A 27,118-nucleotide genomic window follows, 5' to 3' on the forward strand; every position below is an offset into this window, starting at 1 on the left:
TAACTCGCAATCATAATTGCTCGCAACATGCGCGATAAAATCAGTTAATTTTGCCAGTGACGGGTGTTACAACTAACTCTTTTACTGTCTATGCAACTAACCCGCACAGGTCTAGGTCACAGGTTTTTTATTTTCATTTAATTGCATTTGCTGTGACTATAAATCAAATGGCACTCATGTTAACTTGAAACAGATCGAGGGACTGACGAAATGAACGACATGTGATTGAAGTCTACACATTCAAATTTCACGAAGCAAAGTTTAACAAACAGAACTGCAGTTGCAGTTTAAAAAAATAGGTTAATAGCCTACAAATCGCGATGCTTGAAATTGGCACTTTTTTGCTTAATATCTCTGGTTGGCAGGCGCGTAGGAACGTAGTAGACCTAAGCATTGGGGGGGACAAGAATGAGTTCCGTTGCGCGCGCAATTTTTTTATATTAATAAATAAAGGGGGCGAATTATAAGTCACATAATAGATAAACAAAACCTGTTGCTGAAGTTTTAATGGCCCTCTGTAAGATGCCGCTTTGAGAATATGTATTTCAGTCTTTTTCTTAACCTATTTGGAACTGGGAAGAACATCTGCACATAGGCTGTTCAGAACACATTTCTTCCCTGAAAACGCACACAGCTAGTCTGTAGGACAACTGACTCCCCCAATGCTTCCCTTTACGTGGTTGCATAAACGTTGCTTAAATGAAAATATGTTTCTTCTTCTTGACTTTTCATATGCCATCTAAGTAAATTTTATGTCAGCTGACCGATGGATGCGCGTTTTGGGCACAATGAATGGGTTTGCCCTTAGTTTAAATGGAGACGCAGGGAGAGCGCGCTGTGGCTATTGTTACCTGTATGCAGCCAGCTCAACAAAGTAACGTGGTTAGAAGATTCCTGTATGCTGCATTGCCGTGACCATTTCCTTGTGGATGTTTCTCATTGGAATACAGCTAACGAACACGAAAGCTGAGATTGCCTTGCGCATCAGTGTTGGAACGATACTCAACAAACTGTGAGATAAACATTGTTTTTCGTGTCTGGGAGATCTCGTTGTTGTTTTTGACTGTCGGCTTCTTATGTTTATTGTTTGGACGTATGGACACTGAACTTTGAGGGGGTGTTTGTTTGTGCATTATGAAGCTTTGTGTTAATTACTATTTGTCGGGCCTTCACCTCAGCGCGTAAGTTGCGCGCTAGGTGGCCACGAACGAACTCATTGCTTAATTTGTGACAAAATACAGTGAGTAGCCTATTCATCTTTCATTTGTGTTTTTTCATTTGTTAGATAATGTTGCATGTTTGACGTAGTTTGTAAACAGGCATTCTGCCCGTTTATCTTAAGTCAACCGAGGCCTTCGGTTGCTCATATCCGCCCGTAACCTTATGTGCGTCGTGACAGTGTGTAGATTATAATAAGGGGCAAATTGTTACATATTTAATTTTAAAAGCATAGCCTATAATCGGATGAATAAAGTGTATGGACTTGCTAAATCCAGGTAACCAGATAATTAGGCTATGTGCCACGTCCGATTTCGCAAGTGATAAGCCTACATTTAAAAGCGACAGCCATAAGACTATATTTAGGCTATCGTAGACTACTGTATTCACCCACAATAGGCTATCCTCTTAACTATTTCGAAAAGAATGAAAGAAGGCCGTACACTAAATATTTGGACTGAGAGAGGAGCCTACATTAGCTTTCAGACACTCAAGGCGAGGAAGTGCTCCATGCTGCATTATTGAGACGGGCTTCGTTTCGGGAAACATTCTTAAAACACAATGTAAAAGACCTCCGATGCGCAGCGATAGCTATAGTTATGGGGCCGTAACTCAGGAGGATATAATTGAGCTAAGTAATCAACAACATCTGTACTTTGCAGCGTTTTTCTTTCGGTGTCCCGACCCCCGCGGTTCCAACGCGCCTGGGTTGTAGGCTATTTACAGTAGACCATTCATATTTGGATGGCTATAGGCCTACGATTGTAGATAATTAGGTAGGCTACAAATGTTTTATTCTCAATACATGGTCTACGGAAACGTAATAGTCTATCAAAGTATCAAATAGGGCAACTTTTAACACGCTCCGAGTCCGCCAGCGCGCCCACTTGGAATTGTAACCTAACGTCACCAGGCGCAAAATTGTCACAGATTAATGACGTGTGGGACGCATTGCACTGGAATATCCGATTTGTCTGTTTAGACTGTAGACACATGCACACAAATCCGATCCATATCTGATTTAAAACCACATAGGCTACGAAAGGGGCCTGTATCCGATCTGAGGAGATCGGAATTCATGTGTTTTTTTTCTGTTTACACTGTCGTGGCACAGATCGGATACGTGCCACATGAGAGCAAAAAATCGGATTTGGGTCACTTCAAACTGGCAGTGTAAACGCAGCCTAAGAGAATCTTTCAAAGTCAACAGAATCGCTAATTAGACCACCAGTTTTGCGTCTTTGAACTATATCAAAAGCAACCTTAAAGGAATATTTCGGTATTTTACACTTTAAGCCCGTTTTCTGTATTGCCTAGCATAACACCGAAATCTCGACGATTGAGCCTGTTTGTGGAATTTGGCAGCTTTAGAATGGAGCTCTATATGGGTTTAACATTGCTCGCTTTGTGCATGGTCCATTCTGTCCTTAAAACACCCCTAAACGTTCATTTTTTAAAATAAATAAATTTAAATACCCGACAACCGTGTGCGCCTAATATAACACAACAGAATTTGAATTTCACTGCGAAACTTGCTATAGAAGTTCGTTGAAGACTAGTAACCGCTCGGTGAGCTGCACATTTTTAAAAACAAACGTTTAGGGGTGTTTTAAGGACAGAATAGTCCATGCACAAAGCGAGCAATGTTAAAGCCATATAGAACTCCATTCTGAAGCTGACAAATTCTAGCCTGACGACGTCATACTCAATTCTTGTCAGAATATGAGTCTGAAACTGCTCCATTCAGCTGCGATTATGGGGCATGATTCAACTGATATAGGGCGGGGGGGGATAGCTCTGCACTCATTGGATAGCCCAAACCAAACAGAACAAGTTATTGGCTGTCAGTATCTGCGAAATCTAAGACAACGAAATATGTAGCAGGGTAGGCTATATGGAAAACATCCTCCCTCGTTTTTAAAAATAATTCCTTCAAATTGTATGCAATGAACAGCTGGGGAAGTATGTCGTTAACCCAACGAGCAAACAGACATTTTTAAACAAACGGGAACAACATCATCCAAACATGCTGTTTTAACTTGGTGAAAGTGAAACTGAAGTTTTCCCACATATCCATGTTGGTCTAAGTGTTCAGAAATAGTTGTGTGAATCCGTGATAAAACCTCCGTTTCAATAGCTAAGATAAACGAAAGGCCAAACTGCATGAACAAATTATGCATTCATAGCCATAGCATTTCTGTTGCAATCAAAATCAACCTAAGCCAACACGGTCTGTCACTGCTGTTCATCTGTCAATCATCACGTAAAGCCCGCCCTGACAATGTGATTGGTCCGAACAGCTCTGTATCTCGAATAGTAGCAGCTGAACGGAGCAGTGCCAGACCAGGGAGTCAGGATTTGGAGGGTTAGCTTCAGCCAGTTAGCATGTCATTTGGCCGCCAACATCTTTGAAAAAATGGCGTTCCAAGGTTGCAACATATCCGGCACTAGCTCATGCACGAGACAGCTCATGCACGAGTTTCGAGTTGGGCACGAGCGTCGTCGCGCGTCCATGTTGATTACGCAGAAGACATAAATAAAATGACTGACGACTTGAATTAAGTTACCGATACTTGAGTTGGCAAGGTATTATATGATATTTTAGAAAATGTGAAGCAGTTCTCTAAACCCAATTATTAACCTACTCACTGTCGTGTAGGCTATGAGGACTATTTTAAAACGCTCAGCTGCAGTTCCTACCTGTAGTTCATAACAACGCAGCGTTGTGGGGTCACATAACCTACATAACGGCAAAAGTTTCCGACAGTGACAGCAGACTTAAAATGCATGCTGCTCGAAACACAACACATGGATGCGCGCTTCTACCGGTAAGCCTATAATATGCGTTGGCTTCATTTCGTCTGTCTACAAATGTAGGTTTAAGCTGCAAATTCATACTGGGTGCAGCACAAATAGCATATCAGGTATCCACACGTTTCTTACATCCCATGTCTACTTATTAAGAGTCATTTTCGTCGGGTAGACAGCCTATTGCGCACATAACATCCTAGGCTACAGTCACTTAAAAGCATTTACTGTGGGGATCATATTTATATGTATGCTAAGTGAATTCTTGCTCAATATTGACTCGCCATGTTTATTATATCATGACATATGAATATCACATTATAGGATTTCGAGACAAGGGGCAAACTTCTCGACCACCATCCCAACTCAAATAATTAAATACATTTGCGCCTGTAACGATAGGAGCGCGTTCACGAACACCTTCTCTCACTCTCCAATCTTCATCAACGATGTACCTTATGTTGTCTCGTTGTAACGTGGAACCTAATTGGCTCATTCTAGCTGGTGATGGAAATAAACACCCATGGAACACCATTTTCTCAAAGATGGCTGCGGCCAATTTCAAACTTTTTTGGCTGAAGTAGCTAGCCTAGCATGGGCCATTGAAATGAATGGGGGCGGGACTTAGTCCCTCTCTCCAGTTCTTATAATACCTCCATGTGCCAGACCGAAGTTCCCTGCAGAAAAAGAATGTAGGCGGGGCTAAACTTCGGTCTGGCATCCAGGCTAGACAAATTCCACAAACAGGCTCAATCGTCGAGATTTCGGTGTCAAACACTCGTTTTCATGCAAGGCAATACAGAAAACGGGCTTAAAGTGTAAAATACCGAAATATTCCTTTAACTTTCGTTGGCCTTTCGAACGTCTTATTTTCACTTTCACGCCATCCGCTTAAACTTTCCTACTTGCTAGATTTGATCAATCTTCCATAGCCTACGTGCTAGTTTGAGTAGAACTACTGCTCTTCATTATCTTCCTGCTTGTTGACATTATGCATTGTATTATTTCATAATCACTAAACGTTGGATTCCTTTTAATGTTGTCATCAGTTAACTTCATTCAACTGAGCTTCTGATTCAAGTGTCGTTCAGTTGTTAACCTTCGTTAATTGCGTTAGGGGGCGGAGAAAGGCGCAGATTACCCAACAAATTTCAGGATTGGTAAATAGGAACAGAAACGCTGTGGCTATAAATGCACATTATTTCCATGCTGTGTGGGCTTTCATTTAGCCTACATGAAAACACGATTATCACATGATTATTCTGAAAAAGACCAACATGGATATGTGGGAAAACTCACACTTTCATCAAGGTAAAACAGCATGTTTGCATGATGTTTTTCCTGTTTGTTTGAAATGTCTGTTTGCTCATTGGCTATGCGACACCCTTCCCCAACTGTTCATTGCATATTTGTAGTACGGTTTGAAGGAATTCTTTTTAAAAATGGAGGGGATATGTTTTCCAAATAGCCTACCCTGCATATATTTAGTTTGTCTTAGATTTTGCTATCGGGTGTTGTACAAGATACTGACAGCGCAATAACTTTCAAAAAAGACCAGAAGATATAAGCTCTATCCAATGAGTGCAGAGCCATCCCCCCGGCCCTGTATTGGTTGAAACATGACCCATAATCACAGCCCAATGGATTCGTTTCAGACTCGCATTCTGACCAGAATTCAAAAAACAATCTCATAATGGGTTAATTACCAAGAAATACTGTAGGCTGATATCACTACATAGGGTATTCCTGAGTAAGGAAAATAGGTAGGTATAAATCACCAATATCAAGTCTTTAAGCTTGTTAAATAAAAACAAGTAGCCTTACTGTTGAGTTTTCAACGTAATCACTGTGTGGCACAAAGACTGTTAGAGGTCCTTTTGAGTAAATATCTCTGATCTTGGCAGTCTGAAAAAAAGGCAAGAGGAGTTAAAAGGACACTTCACCGATTAGCATTAAGCTTTGTATCTTTAGAAAACCAGTCATGTTTTTGAATGGTTATGCGAATCATTCCCTCAGTTTGCCCTGAGACGGGAGAAGAGCAGTGAAAGCGCGGAATTCTGGGAGTTCTAGGAGTCCCATCTCAGATGAAAATTAGGGAATAATGCACAACCATTCAAACGTATGACTGGGTTTCTAACAATATAAAGCTTAATGCAAATGGGTGAAATGCTCATTTAATAGCTTTATAAAACAATTTCAATTTCACCTCAGTTGTCTGTTATTTGATGTGATTTAAATGTGGACTCACAATCAATGTGCTGCGGTACCATCTGGCACCTGGATGGCGTGATAGCTCCTGCAAAATGATTCCTCGGGAAAATCAAACAAAAATAGGCAGGCAATAGCTACAAGAAAGTTGACATTGTTAAACATTCACAGTGAGCTATAGACAGATACTCACACGGGAAATGCTGCCTGCACAATTGAAACCATCTCCCCTGTAACCATGGTAACAAGTGCAGTTGCGTTCTCCTGGACCAGTCTGCCTACACTTGGCATTAATGCTACAGCCTCCGTTTTCCTTTAAGTGCAATAAACCACAATTGTGCAACACCATTAATATTTACCTTTTTCCTGTTCATCCAGCCGTTCAGTGAGTCTGGCGATAGAACTTTTAGCTCCAGCCTAGCATAGATCATTGAATCAGTTTAGGGCACTAGCATATCGCCTATCACCGTCTCTTCTCAAGTTAGAAAGTGCAATAAGACAGACTGAAAATTAAGCCTGGTGATATTCTAGGCTGATTTGACATGGAACTACACTCTCATTCTGGCATAATAATCAAGGAAAGTTGCAAATATACCATGGGCGCAGTGATATGCTAGGCTGGAGCTAAAAGTCATCACCAGACTCACAGAACGGCTGGATGAAGGTGAAAACGGTAAATATCAATTGTTTTGTTCGAGGGTAGGTGGAAAATTAGCTCAATCCCCCAAATGGTGGAATATCCCTTTAATGAAACACTTCATAGAAATATGCATTCCAGAAATTGTAAATGGTATGCGGGTTGCTTTACAAACACCCCATTTGTTAGTGACAAAATCATTTTGGAACGATGATATTTTTACATCACACTTTTAAACATTTCTTATTCAGCAAGAGTTTCATTACCTCTGCCAAGGAGGTTATGTTTTCATTAGGGTTTGTTTGTCTGTCTGTCTGTCTGTCTGTCTGTTTGTTTGTTTGTTTGTTTGCAAGATAACTCAAAAAGTTGCAGATGGATTTCGATTCAATTTTCAGGGAAGGTCTGAAATTACCCAAGGATGATAACATTTTGGGAGTGATCCGTATCACCGTCTGGATCCAGGAGACGGTTATGTTTTCGCTTGGCAGAGGTCTGTGCTCTTTGAGTGATTTTCTAGTTTATTTATCAGATTTTCCTTTGTCTAGATTTGGTTTCCTTTAAGAAAAGATTTTGACTCCTTGTTTCCATTATGAGATTACAATAAGTGATACTTGTTTTTAGTCAATTTACCAGGGGTGCCAATGATTCTGAAGGGCCCTGATCTACACCAATTGTTGGTCATTAGGCAAATAACTTCTAAGGTTCTTAGTGTTATTGTTAGTGGTTGTAGCTATAGAATTTCATCTTTATCTTAAATATATGCAGACAGCGTTCTCTCTTGTTATTATCATTGAAGAGAAGAGGTTAAAGTTCTGACCTTCCAGCAGAGGTTGAGTGGGGCACACATGACTCCATCTCCACTGTAGCCAACTTTACAAAGACATGCATGCTGTAAAAAATTTACATATTTAAACCAACAGTATTGAGATACAACATTCTCAAGTCAAGCCAACAAGACTGGCACATAGCAGATAGTAGTAGTCCTAAACATAGTTTAGGACATGAAGAATTAGGACTTATGCATGAACTCTCTGGGGAATAGGGCTGTAGCACCGCATTATGTAATAACACCGCATTATGTAATAAATGTGCATGCCATTTTGTAATATTGCCGCATTCTGTAATAATCTGCCGCATTATGAAATTAACTTCTTGAACGCAATATGTAATACATTTTGCTGCATTATGTAATAAGTTATTACACATTGCGGTTGTTACTACATAATGCGGGTGTTGCGTTTTTTTTTGTTGCCAAATGTAACAATTGGTGCATTATGTAATAACCAACCGAAATTGACATTTTCATTGAATAAAAACAGCTTAATAATGTGTATTTTACTCAAAATTAATGCTTACAAATAAGTATTAATTTAACGATGCAATTAAGTATTTAAGCAACTAAATGAAAAACAATTCAGCTGCAACATACAGCCTAACACACTGATCACACAATGGAACTGCAGAATAATAAGTGAATTTTAACAATGTTCTTTACCTACAGTAAAACAGGCCATGACTCACATTTCAGACACATGTAGCCAAACTATCAGTAGGGTACTGCCTATCAGAATTCCATTTGATTTATGCTGTTCAGGCACTTAGGCTAAGCCCCTACTTGATATTGCTCCTCCTGCAAGGTACTGATTGGGACTCATGGTGTCTATTACTGGCTAGGCAAGGCCTGCTAGTGTATGGCAATGTTTAAAGGTAAGTTATTAGGGCCTGAGCACCGAGGTGCGGCCGCTGAAGCGGCTGCACCGTAGGTGCAAGGCCTCATTGTTTTTGCTCAGATTAAATTTCTTCCAGGCCACGTTTTGCCTTTTTTTCACCAACTTGGCATGCTCTGAAACTTTTGAAATTTGGCAGCTATGTGTGGAATTGGTAACACTACTAAGTGACAGAGCTCTGGCCAAGGATGTGGCTCAGGGACTCTATAGCGCCACCTAACGTGTTGTCTGTTGTGGTTGACACATACATTCACGGAAATGGACCAGATTTGGTGGATATGTGTGTTCTATTAAATTCAATTTTACATTTAAACTTAATAGTGAATCTTTTGAGGAAGAATTTGAGTTATGATTATGATTTTTGCACATCACATATTTTGAAACACTTCTCCTAGACGGTTTATCGAAATCACGTCATATAAGCTCTAAAATGATCTTGAGGGGTTTCTCAAGAGGAATTGCGACCAGATTTGGCGAAATTTTGAATTATGGCATCTTATTAAGAAACAGGAAGTTGGTGTTATAGGCAGAAAAAAGGTTTTAAATTGGATGTAATCTGGCAGCTACATGTGGAATTGCTTCTGCTAATCAGAGACAGAGCTCTGGCCTAAGAGGTGTGGCTTCGGGACTCTATAGCGCCACCTAGCAGCACGTTATCTGTTGTGGTTGACACAAACATTCACGAAAATAAACCAAATTTGGTGGACTTGTGTGTTATTGCTATCGCTAATCAGAGACAGAGCTTTGGCCTAGGGTGTGGCTTAGGGACTCTATAGCGCCACCTAGCAGCACGTTATCTGTTGTGGTTGACACAAACATTCACGAAAATAAACCAAATTTGGTGGACTTGTGTGTTATTGCTATCGCTAATCAGAGACAGAGCTTTGGCCTAGGGTGTGGCTTAGGGACTCTATAGCGCCACCTAGCAGCACGTTATCTGTTGTGGTTGACACATACATTCACGAAAATGAACCAAATTTGGTGGGCACATGTGTTATTGCTATCGCTAGTCAGAGACAGAGCTCTAGCCTAGGGTGTGGCTTAGGGACTCTATAACGCCACCTAGCGTGTTGTCTGTTGTGGTTGACACATACATTCACAAAATTAACCAAATTTGATGGGCTTGTGTGTTATTGCTGCCGCTAGTCAAAGACAGAACTCCGGCCTCGGGTGTGGCTTAGGGACTCTATAGCGCCACCTAGCCCATTGTCTGTTGTGGTTGACACATACATTCACGAAAATGAACCAAATTTGGTGGGCATGTGTTTTGCTATAGCTATTCAGAGACAGAGCTCTGGCCGAGGGTGTGGCTTAGGGACTCTATAGCGCCACCTAGTGTGTTACCTGTTGTGGTTGACATATACATTCATGAAAATGAATCAAATTTGGTGAGCTTGTGTGTTATTACTGCCGCTAGTCAGAAACAGAGCTCTGGCCTAGGGTGTGGCTTAGGGACTCTATAGCGCCACCTAGCGCATTGTCTGTTGTGGTTGATACATTTACAAAAATGAGCCACAATAGGGCTCGGGATCATGACGTGAAAACTTCGCGGGCACAGCCATATTGGCAGCCTCACTCCTTAGTTTACTATGGATTACTATGGATTTACTCCCACCTATTAGTGTGTTCCTGTTACTTAGTTTTTGCCTTCTTGGTCGTATGTTGCTGTGTAGTGTGGTGTAACAGCGCAAGCCACGATCGCAAGAGAAAAAGAATCGCTAATACTATATTTCTGCTTCTTGTCTTCTGCATCTGAATGAATGGATATTATGTTCGGTGCCCCACCAACATGGCGGCTATATTCCTAGAATGCAAGGCGTGTCCCCGAGCCCTATTGGTGGGCATGTGTGTTATTGCTACAGCTAGCCAGGGATAGAGCTCTGGTCTAGGGTGTGGCTTAGGGACTCTATCGCGCCACCTAGCACATTGTCTATTATGGTTGACACATTAATTCACGACAATTAGGTAGGCTTGTGTGTTATTGCTGCAGTTAGGCTTAGTTCACACTGGCAGTCGAAATCCGATGTCTTGCATATCCGATCAGAATCTGATCTTTCTGACTGACTGTTCTCATGGCCTGGCGCACGCGCTGAATCAATCAATTAATCACTTCCGTCACTCAGAATTACTTTGCAATTGTTTGTTGCAGTGCAAATGACGAAAGGGATACGGTGAAATCCTATTCAAGTGGTTCGACTGTTCAGATTGAGTCATATCCGATAGTTGAAACCACGAACCATGGTGCGAATCATTTCACCGCATTTCATGCGGTTTTGTGCAGTTCAGACTACCCAAAATTCAAGCTAGATACAATCCAGATATGCAAAAAATCGGATTTCGACTGCCAGTGTGAACTAAGCCTTAGTCAGAGACAGAGCTCTGGCCTAGGGTGTGGTCTGTTGTGGTTGACACATACATTGATGAAAATTAACCAAATTTGGTGGGCATGTGTGTTGCTAATGCACATGCCCACCAACAAGTAACTATTGCTTTTATAGATTCTGAAATGTCCTGGCTCGCCATCACCGCTTGCGGCTATATTTATTATTATTTATTTTGTTTTGTTGTACTACAAACTAAGCAGGATTTAGACTGAGATACTGTGTCCTCAATGAACTTGAAAAGTTTTATGCTAATATGTGTTAGCTTAGCTTATGGTTGGCTATGTCAACACCAGCTAACTTAGCCAATAATATAATAATATCTGACAACAGAAAACAGAATGCATAGCACACCCATCTTGCCTACAGAATTGCTGTCATTCATCATCCAGTTGACAATAAATTGGTTAACTATCAGAAGCACTTACCTCCAAACATGATCTCATGACTAATATGACTGCAAATATTAATCGAAAAGAACCCCTTGTGCGCTTAAATGAGCACAACCAAAGTAAAAAGGTGGATTGTTACAATGTAAGCTGAGCAATAGTTGGCATACTGTCCTCTTACTTAGCATTTTTGAGTAAAATACACATTATCATGCTGTTTTTAATCAATGAAAATGTCAATTTTGGTTGGTTACTACATAATGCACCAATTGTTACATTTGGAAAAGAAAAAAAAACGCAACCCCCGCATATGTAATAACTTACCATAACAAACAATAAACAGTATCAATATAAGCAAAGCTATTTAATATGGCTATAAACAACGACTAAATAGGAGAAAAGTAAATAAACAAGTCATTCAATCAACTATAATAACAATTACTATGGCATAATGACCAATAATAAAAACAATGTCAATTTAATCAATGGCCTAATGGAAACAAAGCAACGCTATAAAAACCAAACCATAATCATAAGAAATGCTAATAGACTAAGTGCATATTGAATAAACACCTTTTAAGACACCTCTTAAAAGACTCAAAACTACTATTGGAACGAAGAGCACTGGGCAACCTATTCCACCAACAGGGAACCACTGATGTGAAAAATCATGAATTTGACCCAGTGTTTATAGCTGGTCGACACAGCAGATGCTCGTCAGAAGACCGTAGGGGGCGGTTGGGAATATAAACCTTGATCATTGACTTAAAGTAGGAGGGGGCAGATCCAATCAATGTCCTATAGGCTAAACTAAGAGATTTGAATTTAATTCTGGCCACTATAGGGAGCCAGTGGAGAGTAATTAACAGAGGAGTTACATGTGTCCTCTTTGGCTGATAGAATGCTGCAGCATGTCTAGTCTTCAGAATTAGTTGTAACGATACATAAGCAGGTAGGCCAGCTAACAGCGAATTACAATAGTCAAGCTTGGAGAGAACCATGGCCTGAACAAGAGGCTATGTGGAATCTTGCGTCAGATAAGGTCTGATCTTCCTAATGTTGTAAAGGAGCTTCATCTCGTCAATATCAAGGGCAAGATAAGCATGATCATTGTGGATTTATATCTTATAAACTCAAAAGTATTAAGTAAATATCTGTCGTTATTGTCATCTGTAACTTACCCCGATATTTATAGCCTAATTGTAATAATAATAAAAAAATTGCAGTGTATACAATAATATGTAAGCATGTGTAATATGCATGATATTTCTACTTAAAATTAATTACTTAATTATAGAAGGGTTTTAAGATAGAAAGTAAGGCATTTATAAGGGGTGAAAACAAAGGGTTTTGTTTCATAGTGACTACTGTGAGAAATATTTATTTAGCTTGTGCTGAAATATGATCAGAAAATACTGAGCCATGGTGCCAAACTGTTGTGGTCACTTGAGGTGATTCTCTAAGACACTGGATGCTATATGCACTTACATTAATTAATTTAGCGGACACTACATCTACTATACAAAATGGCTTAAATAATAGGGCCTTCTTCAGGTTCAGTCTGTGTTTTACGATCACGCCCCCCTGCCCCACCCCTCAAGTGGATTTGTCCAAAGCCTTCGATATATCAAAGTTGCGACACTTCCATTGACTCCCGTGTACAAACAATGGCGGCACATCCGGTATGTAAGGGTCGTTGAAAGGAACTATTCCATTGAGAATTAATGAATATCTCAGGTGTTATAATAATAATAATAAGACTTTTCTACCTGACTGCAGTTTGTAGCAATTTTCATCGAGTATTTACTGTAAATATTAATGCGATCGCTGCTGTCAATCCCGTAGTAAACCAGGGACCGAGGGAACTACTGAGTCTACCCACTAACCACGTGACCGCTCTAATCTGGCTTTAACATGGAAGTCAACGGCTGTCGCAACTTTGAGATATCGATGGCTTTGGATTTGTCCAAGCAACTGCTAGGTGGCTAAATATACAGCCTTAGAGCAATGCATCAGTCTTGCACGTAAGATAATTATGGATACAAAAGCTCAAAAAAGAGGAAAGGGGCAGCGGAAGCGTATAAAAAAACAAAAAGCCCTTCAGGCCAACGCTGCCAAATCCTTGAAAATTGACCATTTGTTCGGTTCTACTAGTAGTGCCCCTAGTGCTGATGGAAGTTCAGCTAGCGACAGCTACACCGGAGGACCAACTGCAGAAATACCGGTAGAGAGGAATATGTCGGGTCGGAGGGTAACGTTACTACCGAGTCCGACGACGATGAGATTCAGAAAAGAGCCGATGAGGTCAGGGGAAAGGAGACGCGGCAGGAGGAGGACATTACAGTACAACAAGGACCTGTTCATGCTAGCGCATCTAGTGAAGCAGAGGGGATTCCGACTGAGCCACCTATGGACTATTTCACCTGCCCGCACCCAAACGAACTGAACTTTTTTTAAAACAACACCCTACTACTAACATGAAACATGCTTTGAACAAGTGGTTGTTTTGCGGTAACGGAAATTTGCATTCCTGGCTGACCTTTAATGACCTCATAAATGGTGCATTTTGTTCGATCTGCTAGCGTTTTCTAAGCCGAATAACGCATTTACCAATGGTATGAGGGACTGGCGCAGACCTGGGCAAAGTACGGCCCGCGGGCCACATCCGGCCCTTTCCCAGACCGGCCCGCGTAAGGTCCGTGAAAAAACAGTAGTCAAGAGCCTAGCATAGAGATAATGCACGCAAATCAACATCGCTGCTTTTGTTTTGAAAGAGACTGGTTTCTTTACATCCATACGTTTGTGCGTGGATGCATACGACACCCTCACTAATGTGCTGGTGAGTAGAGTTTCACATCGTCACAATGCAGTTGCATCGGCGGCGTAAACCTGTCAAAGTTTTGTTTGCGTCGCTTATCACCGCAACGGTAGCCAGAATGTTGAACTCCTACTGCTGCTTGGTGGCGATACAAAGAGTTGATTTCAAAACGTTACTGACAGACAGTTTACAATCGGATAATCCTGTCATTGTAACCAAAATATGTCTGAGTTCATTTGCACAGCTTATGTTACTAGTATGACGTTATCCACAGGTTGCTTGAAGCAGCCGCGGCTCAACACATAGCAGGGCGAGTTGACCAATCACAGTCTTGTGTATTAAGTTAAAGCAAAAACATAATCAACATTTACAAATAAAACGTTTTTGCGAATGTAGGTTATGTTTTTGCTTTAACTTAACTAGGCTTCTGACATAGCCTACTATTGTCTGCTCCAGATTTTTATAGTCTGATTATGTAAAGTTAATTTAATGATGGTCTTTGACAAATTGAGTGTTGATCAAATGGAGGCACAGGCCTACAGTATGTTTGTACTGATTTGTACACATTTTCATGGCCTAATAATACTACTTTTTTGTAACAGTCTTTGTAAACTGAAAATAAAAAACATGTCAATGTCAAAAATTTTTTTGAGAATGAGGATTAAATAGGCCTACTGGAAATATTGCTGTTTTTACCATGTCTCCCTCACATTTTCATCTGTTCTTACTAGTAGTAGTAACCAAAACCATATGATTTACTTAATGTTATACAAGAACAGAATATAATTGAACAGAATTGAGTTCAGACTTGAGTTCGGTGTTTTGAGTTCGGCCCTCCTCAACAGTCCTAGTTTCTCATGCGGCCCCTTGGGGAAAATAATTGCCCACCCCTGGACTGGCGGCATAAATACCGCATAGAGGAGCATGAGAAGTGGGCAGCACTGGGAATGCGCTGATGCCTATGTATTCTGGATCAGCAAGAGGGACATCAGGTGCTTACTCTCTGATCAACAGATGTCTGCAAGGCGTGAGCAGATTAAACAGTGACGGCAGGTGATGGAACGTGTAATTGACATAGTTAAAGTCATTGGCAAGCGTGGGCTCAGCTACCGAGGAGGAGGGACATCAGAGGCTGCATACAGCCTGGAGGATGCCACCAGGGATCATGGGACTTTCCTGGAACTGATTCTGTTACTGAGTAAGTTTGATACCTGTTTGCAGAAACATGTAAATGAATGCATCGAAGCAAGCAAACAGCTACATGGCTCAGGCACAGTAAGGGGTAGAGGGTCATATGTCACTTTCTTGTCCAAAACAACAGTAAACACAGTGATGGAGGTTATTGGACGCCTCATTCAAGATCATGTTGCGACTGAGATCAAAGAAGCAGGAATGTTTTCAATTCAACTTGATACCACACAGGACATATCCTCCTATGATCAGTGCTCCATCGTTATCAGATAGGTGACTGACACAATCCATGAAAGCCTGCTAGCTGTGGTTAAATGCAAGGCTACTGGCCGTTATTTTGCTGATTTGACAAATAACCTACTCAGCAAAATGGGCATCCGGCAATGTGCAGGTAACGCTACTGATGGGGCCGCAAACATGCAGGGGGAGTACAGAGGATTTTCTGCTCTTTTGTCTGCTCATGCCCCAGAGCAAGTGCATGTGTGTGTGGTGCTATGCACACATTTTAAACCTGGTGCTTGCAGACACAACAGGTGTGGTGATTGAGAGTGCATCTCTGTTCTCTCTGTTAAATGACATTGCTGTGTTCCTGAGAGAATCCCACCAGAGAATGGGTGTGAGTCGCTTTAGAGTTGTATCAGCTACCTCTTCCCAAACAGTCATCGGGCAGACAAGGTGGTGGGCCAAAGATGTTGCGCTGACCAAGATATTTGGAGCTTTTGGGGTCCCTGGCAACTGTGCCTATGTTAGCCTTGTATTAACCCTCAGTGTCATCACAGAGAATACCCACATGGCATCACAGGTGCGCACAAAGGCAAAGGGGTTTGCTTAAATATGAGACTATCTTGACGGCTCACATTTTCCTGCGCATCTTTGAACAGACATCGCCTTTGTCCAAATACCTGCAGACCACTGGAATGAATCTAGTGACAGCTCATCGCCTTGTCACTGGCACACAGGAGAACCTCAGAAAATATTCAAGGGATTTTGAATCTGTTCAGAGGTCAGCAGATGCCTTCGTTTCATGGGCAAATGACAAGCTGCAAAATGAGGACTGTGAAGCAATAGTTTCGGATGCACTGCCATGGAAAAGACCAATAAAGAAGAAGAGAATGTTTGACGAGATGGCTGAGGATGACACTGTTGCTGACGGAAATACAAGTTACAAAAACAAAGTTCAAAATGTCATCCTGGACACAGTGAGTGAGAGCATAAGCCGGCGGTTTGAAAAGAATGGTAAACTTTATGCTGAATTATGTCTTCTTGACCCTCGCTCCTTTGGTGAAATACAAAGTAAAGATATACATGCATCTCAGCTTCAAGAGCTGAGCAAACAGCTTACCAGATATGACAGCAGTGCCACCACAGAAGCCCTAAAGGTGGAACTAGAAAGTCTGGCCTGTCATCGGGACAGGCTAAAGTTATCTGTTTTGGAGGAGTATATGGTGAGCACCAGCACTGAGGATGATGATGATGATGATGGACATGGACAGGACCAAGAAATAGGGGAATGGGAGGTGTTGACTAAGGCCTGTACATCATGCAAAAACTGTGCAGTATGCTGCTACCACATCCTTTCTCGTTATAATTTGTTAACTGATGCTTACCACCTTATTGGACTGGGATATAAATTCCTTCTCACCTTGTCTGTAACCCAAGTGGCATGTGAACGCAGTTTCTCCACATTGAAATTCATTAAGAATAGGTTATGGAGCACTATAGGTTATGGAGCACTACTCCACTACAGCTCCAGGTTAAGGAGCACCTGGAGGCGTTCATGCTCATGGCTAATGAAAAAAGACATTTTGAAGGACCTGGACACTGATGGAATCATTGACGAGGTTGCAGAGAAGAGTGGACTCATGAGAAGTCTTCTCATCACATAAGGTGGTAGTGCATTGGAATCCCTGGAACTATTGGAACATCTTTCCCCTGGAAGATATGCTCCTCCAAAGACAGACACAGACACAGACACAGACACATACACAGACACAGACACACACACACACACACACACACACACACACACACACACACACACACACACACACACACACACACACACACACACACACACACACACACACACACACACACACACACACACATTTGAGGTACAGACACTGGACTGTTTAACTACACCTCTCTACAGACTAACACACACACACACACACTCACACACACCTTGGAGGTACAGAAAATTGACTGTTTAGCTACACCTCTCTACAGACTAACACACACACACACACACACACACACACACATACACACACACACTCTCACACACACCTTGGAGGTACAGAAACGGGACTGTTTAGCTACACCTCTCTACAGACTAACACACACTCACTCACATACACCTTGGAGGTACAGAAACTGGACAATGGACAATAGTTTAAATGTACAATAGTTTAAATGAACATCCTCTGTTTGAAGTCACCTGAGTAGTCACAAAAATGTATTATTTGCATTATCTTACAGTGAAATTGTGTTTACACACACACACACACACACACACACACACACACACACACACTCAGCAGGTGAGTGAAATTCAAATTCAGTTGTGTTATATTAGGCACACACGGTTGAAAAAGTACTTCCGGGATTTCGAAAATCCCTGATAACAGATGACAGAAGCTGTATTTCGCTGCTAAACTTGCTATAGAAGATCATTGAGGACCAGTAACCACTCGGTGAGCTGCACACTTTTAAAAACGAACGTTTATGGGTGTTTTAAGGACAGAATAGACCATGCACAATGGGGGGAATTCTCCCATGCGCATAAGAGTGCATAAGTCCAAAAAAAACGTCTAACTACGCACATCTCCCTCTAAGCGGATTCTGCCATCCACTTAAATCGGTCATTTACGCGTGGTAGAGAGAGTTGCGCGTTTTGGGTGGAGCAACCCCAAAATCTGGGCGTTTCTTATATATACAACTCTTGTGCGCATTCTGCCATGGCTTAAGGACTTTTCCAGCTGAGAGTGAGATTTCATCAACGTTACCACTGGCTACTGTTGCTTTATGAGTTTTTCTGATTATTGTAGTAGCACAAAAAATATATTACAAATACCAACATTTTCAAACAGGTTAAATATGATATACATAGTAGTAGAGGAAAAAATGTTTAAAGAATGTGTATGAACTCACCAAATCAGGCCCAGTTTTGATGCAGAGAGCATTAGTGTCACAACCACCATTGCTTTTTAGACAGGGGTCTGTTTCTGAGTAAGTTGAATTATTTTAAAATTAAGTTACAGAGATACAATTACGAGCCAGATTATGTTTATTGAGCAAGTAAAAGCAACTGAAACAAATTAGTTATTTTGACAATTTTAACTTGTCCAATCTGTGTCATTCATTGAGATTTAGAATTTAAATCCAGAGAGTACACAGAGAAGTCACAATATAAGTATTGAAGTCCATAACTCTCAACTCATTTTAGAATACTAGACAGTTTCTCACTTACCCAAACATACATCTCCATCTCCATAGTAACCTTCCTTGCAAGTGCATTCCCTTTCCCCAGCACTGATATTTTTGCAATTTGCATATGGTGAACAGCCACCATTATGAGACTCACACAAGTTGATTGCTGTAGAGAGAGCCTCGTTTAATACTTTTTTTACTGGGAAAATACATTCATACGTAAATCTACAACCATATGCAAATGCATGGTTCAGTACTGATGCTTACTTTACATCTACCCAGTTCTCTTGCATTCAGCATGTCAGTGCATAAACTAGTACATCTCCATACCTAAACAAGCACTGTTGCAACAAGGTCATTTCGGCTTTGGCTATAGAGAAACTGAATGAGCAAAATATAGCAGAATTGAAACATTGCAATGATGTTGTAATGACGGACCTACAATTTCCCTCTAAAGTATCTATCTATCTATCTATCTATCTATCTATCCATCTATCCATCTATCCATCTATCTGGACTGGTTTCAAAGCTTCTGAATTAAATGTTATTTCATATACAGTGGGGAGACTAAGTATTTGACCCCATCCTAAAGTTGACTAAAAAGAGGAATATAAACATCTTAATTGTGTGTCTTAATTAGTGAGTAAAAATCCAACCTTTAAGGACACCAATTTTATTTGTGATTGAAGAATGCATCATAAATACAGTAAATACAGTCTTCCTTAAATACAGGGGGCATAAGTATTTGACCCCTATGTTAAATTCCCATAGGAGCAGGAGGATTTTTTCTACAGTATATGTTTTTACACACACACACCTGACTGCAGCACTTCATACATACCACACTTCTCCATGCACTCCACAACAATCACAATACTTTTCACACACACAAACAAGCCCCTTTCCCACATGAGCTAGACATCCGGATGTCAAACAGATATCAAACGGGTGGCTGTACGTGGGAACGCAAAACTCGAGTATTTTCTTACCCGGAACTCACCCTACTAGCCCTAGTACTACTTCTAGATATTACCCGGGTGCGCTTAGGTGGGAACACAGCCGGCACAGTTCCGAGTAGAGTGAGGGGGGCGTACCGATGACGTATAGAAATGCGCCCTTGCGGCGCGAGCGGGCGCAAGGCTTAAAGTACAAATTGCCATGGTAACGATAAACATTGAACATCGGAGTAGGCCTACAGAAAACAGTGACGTTTTGTTGTGTGTACAATAAAATTTTAAACTGCAATGACGTTGTTGTGCTTGTTGCAGGACAGGCAGGATTATCCTTGCAAACATCGTCACATGAACATGAAAAGCCTAAAGCAACATGAATAGCCTAAAGGAATTGAATAGTTCGATGGCTTTGGTCATTGATGAATAGGCTAGTATGCTATCGATGGCCTCTCAAATTGGCTTTTGCTACGTGAATAGCTTGAAGTGTTGTCGATTAGCTTGCAACTAGCTGTTTATTACTGTATACTGTAGTTATTACATTGGTTAGCGATTAACAGCTAATAGTTAGCATCGCTGTTAAATGTAGCATTGTTGTTGCTTTTTGAAGGTGTTGGGAAGGAGCCTCAGACCCAGCTGTGTGCTGTTTATATTTTCCACGTCATTATTTTCTATTAATTTGTTGTGTGGTCCTGGCGTTAGCTATTTTTTCCTTTATGCTAGCTCCCGCTAACTAGCGAGCTAACTACTTGTTCTGTTATGTTTCATCGATGTTTCGGATCTGATGCAAAGTTTGCATCATCAAGGCAACTGTACTGACAGCAACACAGCACAACAACGCATTTATTTAGCGTCATCTCCCACCCCCTGCAAGTGCTGACATTGCCCCACCCCTCGCGGCACCTACTCGGGTCTAGTGTTACCCGTATTTCACTCGGACATAAGGCTCATGTGGGAACTGTCCGTGTCGTGCCTCTACCCGGGTGACTTCTAGAAGTCATGTGGGAAAGTGGCTATACACACACACACACACACACACACCTGATTGCCCTCCTACCCCACCTTAACCTAACTCCCCCACTTCACTGAAGCTATATAGGCTTTTTACTCATTTTTTTACTATTTTTTATTAAAGGGATATTCCAACTTGCAAACGTACCATAGGTGCAGTGATATCGTACGCAGCATCTGAAAATAGTCCCCATAGACAACAAGCAGTAGTAGTGCCAGTAGTTTGCAAGTTGCCTTGATTATTACGCCAGATGAGAGTGTAGTTCCATGTCAAATCAGCCTAGAAAAACGGCAGGTTTCATTTTCAGTTGGTCTTATTGCACTTTCTAACTTGAGAGGAGACACGTTTTAAATGGGAAAATTACCAGAAATCCTAGTCACTTTTAAACATGAAGCTAGCAGGCGAGAAGCTAATGGTCTAATCCGATTCAATGATCTATGCTAGGCTGAAGCTAAAAGTTGTATCGCCAGACTCACAGAATGGCTGGATGAACGGGAACAAGGTAAATATCGATTGTTTTGCTCGAGGGGAGGTGGAAAATGAGCGCATTTCCAAAAATGGCGGAATATCCCTTTAAGGCATTAAGATCAATTGTCAAAAGATGATTTTATATTCCTCTTTTTAGTCAACTTTAGCATGGGGTCAAATACTTAGTCTCTTCTAAAAATATATTAATTGGCTTGGCTAGCATTGAGGCAAGTCTCTACTATTAGGAATATGTTAGAAAAAGATGTACACTACTTTGGAAACTATAAATCGATAGTATCAGAGCTTTTCGATCGGTGCCATAAAAGTATGACAGTCCAGCCCTAATAACATGATCACATGGATAATCAACCAATTCAGAAGTTTGCATGTTAAGCAATGTGGGCACAGGATGGGCAACATCGACATACATCTCAAAACAATATAGCGCTCAATGTTATAAAAATACAAACAACACAGAACAGTATCTACAGCAGTTCCCCTGATGCACCACCTCCACCCCTTTAAGCCCCTGGGAATATATCCTATGTGGATTAATGCCCCTGATCTATCCATGGCTGCTGTGTAGGCTACATATTTTATGCAATTGATGGACCTCTAATGGAACCTGCAAAAACACGTAGAATAACAGTGCAAAGCTACATTCTGGCAGCAAAACCAGGCTATAAGAGAAGAGATCATACCTTCACAAAATGATCCATTTCCTTTGTAGCCAGCTACACAAGAACACGTTGGTCTTCCTCCATCATTTGAAATACAACTACAAGAAGTTACATTATTATCTTTAGAATATCTGAACTACACAGACAATATATAACATTATGGTATATATTATGTCACTCATTGAGTGCGCTAACATGGACATTACTATTCCGAATATGGACCTTATTCTGAATATTGACAATATTCTGAGTAAGGTGTTTACATGAGTTATTAAAAGAATACTCTGTTCATATTCCCGTTTACATGACACGCAGCATACTCTGATTAATTACAGTGCATGAAAATGCACTGTACTGTTATTCCAAGTCTTCTTATTATTACAGTGCATGAAAATGCACTGTACTGTTCTTCCTCGGTCTTCTTCTTCTTCTTATTATTATTATTCTTCTTCTAACGCACGCAATTCAGCTTCAACCGTTTAACGTAGAAACTTCATTCAAACGTTGTTGCGTAGGTCTTGATTATGCCATGCCTGCTTTGTATTTTTCAACTTTGTAACTTTTATACTTTTTAAACTATTAGTTAAAAACTATTACAATTTCCCCCATAGACTTAACATTGCTCATTATGACATCACGGCAGCAATTAGAATCTTAGGCCAGGTGGCCGGCCACCTGGGCACCAACTGTCAGTTTCTCTGGCTTTAAGCCTACAGTCTCTCAGAAGACTACATATCCTGTTAACTGTTTACTCTGTCCACAACTGTTTCAAAATAAAAGTCCTCACTGCAATAATACACTATTAAATCATTTAACCATTGAAACTACTCAACTATTGAACTGTTCAACCATTCCAACTGTCAGTTATCATCCACTATGCCTCCAGTCAACTACATGAAACCTCCATGTACCTAGCAACCAACATAGCAACCATTAAAATTAAGCGTTTATGACCGTTTCCATAGCAACCAACATGATTATACTGCAGTAACTTCTAGTTTCCTGATAGTGGCCACCATGGATACCCTAGCAACAAATGTTTCAAAATAAAAGTCCTCACTAGCAAGTTAGCTAGTTAGCATGGTTAACATTGTTAGCATAGTTAGCATTTTTAGCATAACTGCAAAAAATCATCAACTAAGTTAGCTAATCAACCTGGTTAGCATTGTTAGCAAATTTAGCATTGTTAGCATAGTTAGCATTTTTAGCATTGCTGCTAGAAATCATTGGTTAAGTTAGCTAATCAACCTGGTTAGCATTGTTAGTAAAGTTAGCATTGCTAGCATAATTAACATTTTTAGCGTAACTGCTAGAAATCATTAGCTAAGTTAGCTAATCAACATTTTAACATGAATAGAAATCATTAGTTAAGTTAGAACTGGAATGTTTCATCTTTAAACAGTCTACCTTCACACTATCAACTCTCTGTAAACTATGCAACCACCATGTTTACCCTAGCTACACCTTAGTAACCATATCTACATTATCTATCTATTTCTGCATTTTCATGCACTGGTAATTCCTTGGAATTGCATTTCTAGTTATTAAACTTCTTCTTCTAACGCAGCCAATTCAGCTTCAACCGTTTAACGTAGAAACTTCATTCAAACGTTGTTGCGTAGGTCTTGCTTATGCCATGCCTGCTTTGTATTTTTCAACTTTGTAACTTTTATACTTTTTAAACTATTAGTTAAAAACTATTACAATTTCCCCCATAGACTTAACATGGCTCATTATGACATCACGGCAGCAATTAGAATGTTACCCCAGCTGGTCAGCCACCTGGGCACCAACTGTCAGTTTCTCTCAGGCTTTACAATCTCTCTGAAGACTTCTGTTCTGTTCCCCTGTATCCTCTGCACACAACAGTATCAAAATAAGTCCTCCTAATTCCATTCAACTTTATATCCATTCATCTTCTTCAAACCATTCACTCATCCACCCATTCTAAACAGTCTGCCTATCAACATCAATTAGACGCTCTACATTCAACTTTTAAACAATCTACTCTGTCTCAGGCTGACTAGCCAGTTAAATTGATTACACCTGTATCTGTATCCACTACTCTCAGTAGAGAGCTGTGTCTCTCCATTCTACAAGAATATAAGGCACATTCCATCCAACATTCTATCCATTCATCTTCTTCAGACCATTCACTCATCCACCCATTAAACTGTGTATCAACATCTATTAAACAATCTGTCTATCAACATCCATTAAACTCTCTGTCTATCAACATTAATTAGACTATCTACATTCAACTTTTAAATTATTTACTCTGTCTCAGGCTTTAAGAGTAGGCTACTCTGGCTCTCTTAAGACTAGCCAGTTAAATTGATTACACCTGTGTCAACTACTCTCAGAGAGCTGTATCAGTGTCTCTCTTAACAAGAATATAAGGCACATTCCATCCAACCTTCTATCCATTCATCTTCTTCAGACCATTCACTCATCCACCCATTAAACTGTCAATCAATATCTATTAAACAATCTGCCTATCAACATCCATTAAACATTCTGTCTATCAACATTAATTAGACTATCTACATACAACTTTTAAAGTATTTACTGTGGGTCCCTCTCAAGCAGCGTTTATATGTCCTCCCTCGCTCCTCGATCCTCAATGATCTACATAAAGAAATATAGAAGAAGGGCTAGACTATCCCATTGTTGCCGCTCCATTATTCTTTATGTAGATCAGTGAGGAGCGAGAGAGGACGCGTAAACGCTATATGAGAGGCACCTTCTGTCTTAGGCTTTAAGCATACAATCTCATTAAGACTACAGATCCTGTTTCACTACGTCCTCTGTCCACAACTGTTTCAAAATAAAGGTCCTCACTGCAATAATACACTATTAAATCATTTAACCATTGAAACTACTCAACTATTGAACTGTTCAACCATTCCAACTGTCAGTTATCATCCACTATGCCTCCAGTCAACTACATGAAACCTCCATGTACCTAGCAACCAACATAGCAACCATTAAAATTAAGTGTTTATGACTGTTTCCATAGCAACCAACATGATTATACTGCAGTAACTTCTTGTTTCCTGATAGTGGCCACCATGGATACCCTAGCAACAAATGTTTCAAAATAAAAGTCCTCACTAGCAAGTTAGCTAGTTAGCATGGTTAGCATTGTTAGCATAGTTAACATTTTTAGTATAACTGCAAAAAATCATCAACTAAGTTAGCTAATCAACCTGGTTAGCATTGTTAGCAAATTTAGCATTGTTAGCATAGTTAGCATTTTTAGCATTACTGCTAGAAATCATCGGTTAAGTTAGCTAATCAACCTGGTTAGCATTGTTAGTAAAGTTTGCATTGCTAGCATAATAAGCATTTTTAGCGTAACTGCTAGAAATCATTAGCTAAGTTAGCTAATCAACATTTTAACATGAATAGAAATCATTACTTAAGTTAGAACTGGAACGTTTCATCTTTAAAACGTCTACCTTCACACTATCAACTCTCTGTAAACTATGCAACCACCATGTTTACCCTAGCTACACCTTAGTAACCATATCTACATTATCTATCTATTTTTGCATTTTCATGCACTGGTAATTCCTTGGAATTGCATTTCTAGTTATTAAACTTCTTCTTCTAACGCAGCCAATTCAGCTTCAACCGTTTAACGTAGAAACTTCATTCAAACGTTGTTGCGTAGGTCTTGCTTATGCCATGCCTGCTTTATATTTTTCAACTTTGTAACTTTTATACTTTTTAAACTATTAGTTAAAAACTATTACAATTTCCCCCATAGACTTAACATTGCTCATTATGACATCACGGCAGCAATTAGAATCTTACTCCAGCTGGTCAGCCACCTGGGCACCAACTGTCAGTTTCTCTCAGGCTTTACAATCTCTCTGAAGACTACATATTCTGTTCCCCTGTATCCTCTGCGCACAACAGTATCAAAATAAGTCCTCCTAATTCCATCCAACTTTATATCCATTCATCTTCTTCAAACCATTCACTCATCCACCCATTCTAAACAGTCTGCCTATCAACATCAATTAGACGCTCTACATTCAACTTTTAAACAATCTACTCTGTCTCAGGCTGGCTCTCATAAGACTAGCCAGTTAAATTGATTACACCTGTATCTGTATCCACTACTCTCAGTAGAGAGCTGTCTCTCCATTCTACAATAATATAAGGCACATTCCATCCAACATTCTATCCATTCATTTTCTTCAGACCATTCACTCATCCACCCATTAAACTGTCTATCAACATTTATTAAACAACCTGTCTATCAACATCCATTAAACTCTCTGTCTATCAACATTAATTAGACTATCTACATTCAACTTTTAAATTATTTACTCTGTCTCAGGCTTTAAGAGTACACTCTGGCTCTCTTAAGACTAGCCAGTTAAATTGATTACACCTGTATCAACTACTCTCAGATAGCTGTATCAGTGTCTCTCTTAACAAGAATATAAGGCACATTCCATCCAACCTTCTATCCATTCATCTTCTTCAGACCATTCACTCATCCACCCATTAAACTGTCAATCAATATCTATTAAACAATCTGCCTATCAACATCCATTAAACATTCTGTCTATCAACATTAATTAGACTATCTACATACAACTTTTAAAGTATTTACTGTGGGTCCCTCTCAAGCAGCGTTTATATGTCCTCCCTCGCTCCTCGATCCTCAATGATCTACATAAAGAAAGATAGAAGAAGGGCTAGACTATCCCATTGTTGCCGCTCCATCATTCTTTATGTAGATCAGTGAGGAGCGAGAGAGGACGCGTAAACGCTATATGAGAGGCACCTTCTGTCTCAGGCTTTAAGCATACAATCTCATTAAGACTACAGATCCTGTTAACTGTTTCCTCTGTCCACAACTGTTTCAAAATAAAAGTCCTCACTGCAATAATACACTATTAAATCATTTGACCATTGAAACTACTCAACTATTTAACTGTTCAACCATTCCAACTGTCAGTTATCATCAACTATGCCTCCAGTCAACTACATGAAACCTCCATGTACCTAGCAACCAACATAGCAACCATTAAAATTAAGCGTTTATGACCGTTTCCATAGCAACCAACATGATTATACTGCAGTAACTTCTTGTTTCCTGATAGTGGCCACCATGGATACCCTAACAACAAATGTTTCAAAATAAAAGTCCTCACTAGCAAGTTATCTAGTTAGCATGGT

General features: G+C 40.2%; 1 protein-coding gene across 3 annotated transcripts in view; it reads right to left on the reverse strand.

Moving 5' to 3' along the window:
* The window catches only part of stab1 (stabilin 1), a 167,453-nt gene that overhangs the window by 59,740 nt on the left and 80,595 nt on the right, over positions 1-27,118 (reverse strand). For all 3 annotated transcript variants that reach the window (XM_062544711.1, XM_062544710.1, XM_062544712.1), the window contains 7 exons: positions 21,941-22,017; positions 18,850-18,975; positions 18,531-18,604; positions 7,689-7,760; positions 6,428-6,547; positions 6,275-6,322; positions 5,851-5,931 (listed from right to left, as the gene is read on the reverse strand). In XM_062544711.1, coding sequence (XP_062400695.1) covers positions 5,851-5,931; positions 6,275-6,322; positions 6,428-6,547; positions 7,689-7,760; positions 18,531-18,604; positions 18,850-18,975; positions 21,941-22,017 — 598 coding nt within the window. The remainder of the gene's footprint in view (positions 1-5,850; positions 5,932-6,274; positions 6,323-6,427; positions 6,548-7,688; positions 7,761-18,530; positions 18,605-18,849; positions 18,976-21,940; positions 22,018-27,118) is intronic.

Source organism: Sardina pilchardus, chromosome 9 (assembly GCF_963854185.1).
Source record: "Sardina pilchardus chromosome 9, fSarPil1.1, whole genome shotgun sequence".
NCBI classification, from domain to species: domain Eukaryota; kingdom Metazoa; phylum Chordata; class Actinopteri; order Clupeiformes; family Clupeidae; genus Sardina; species Sardina pilchardus.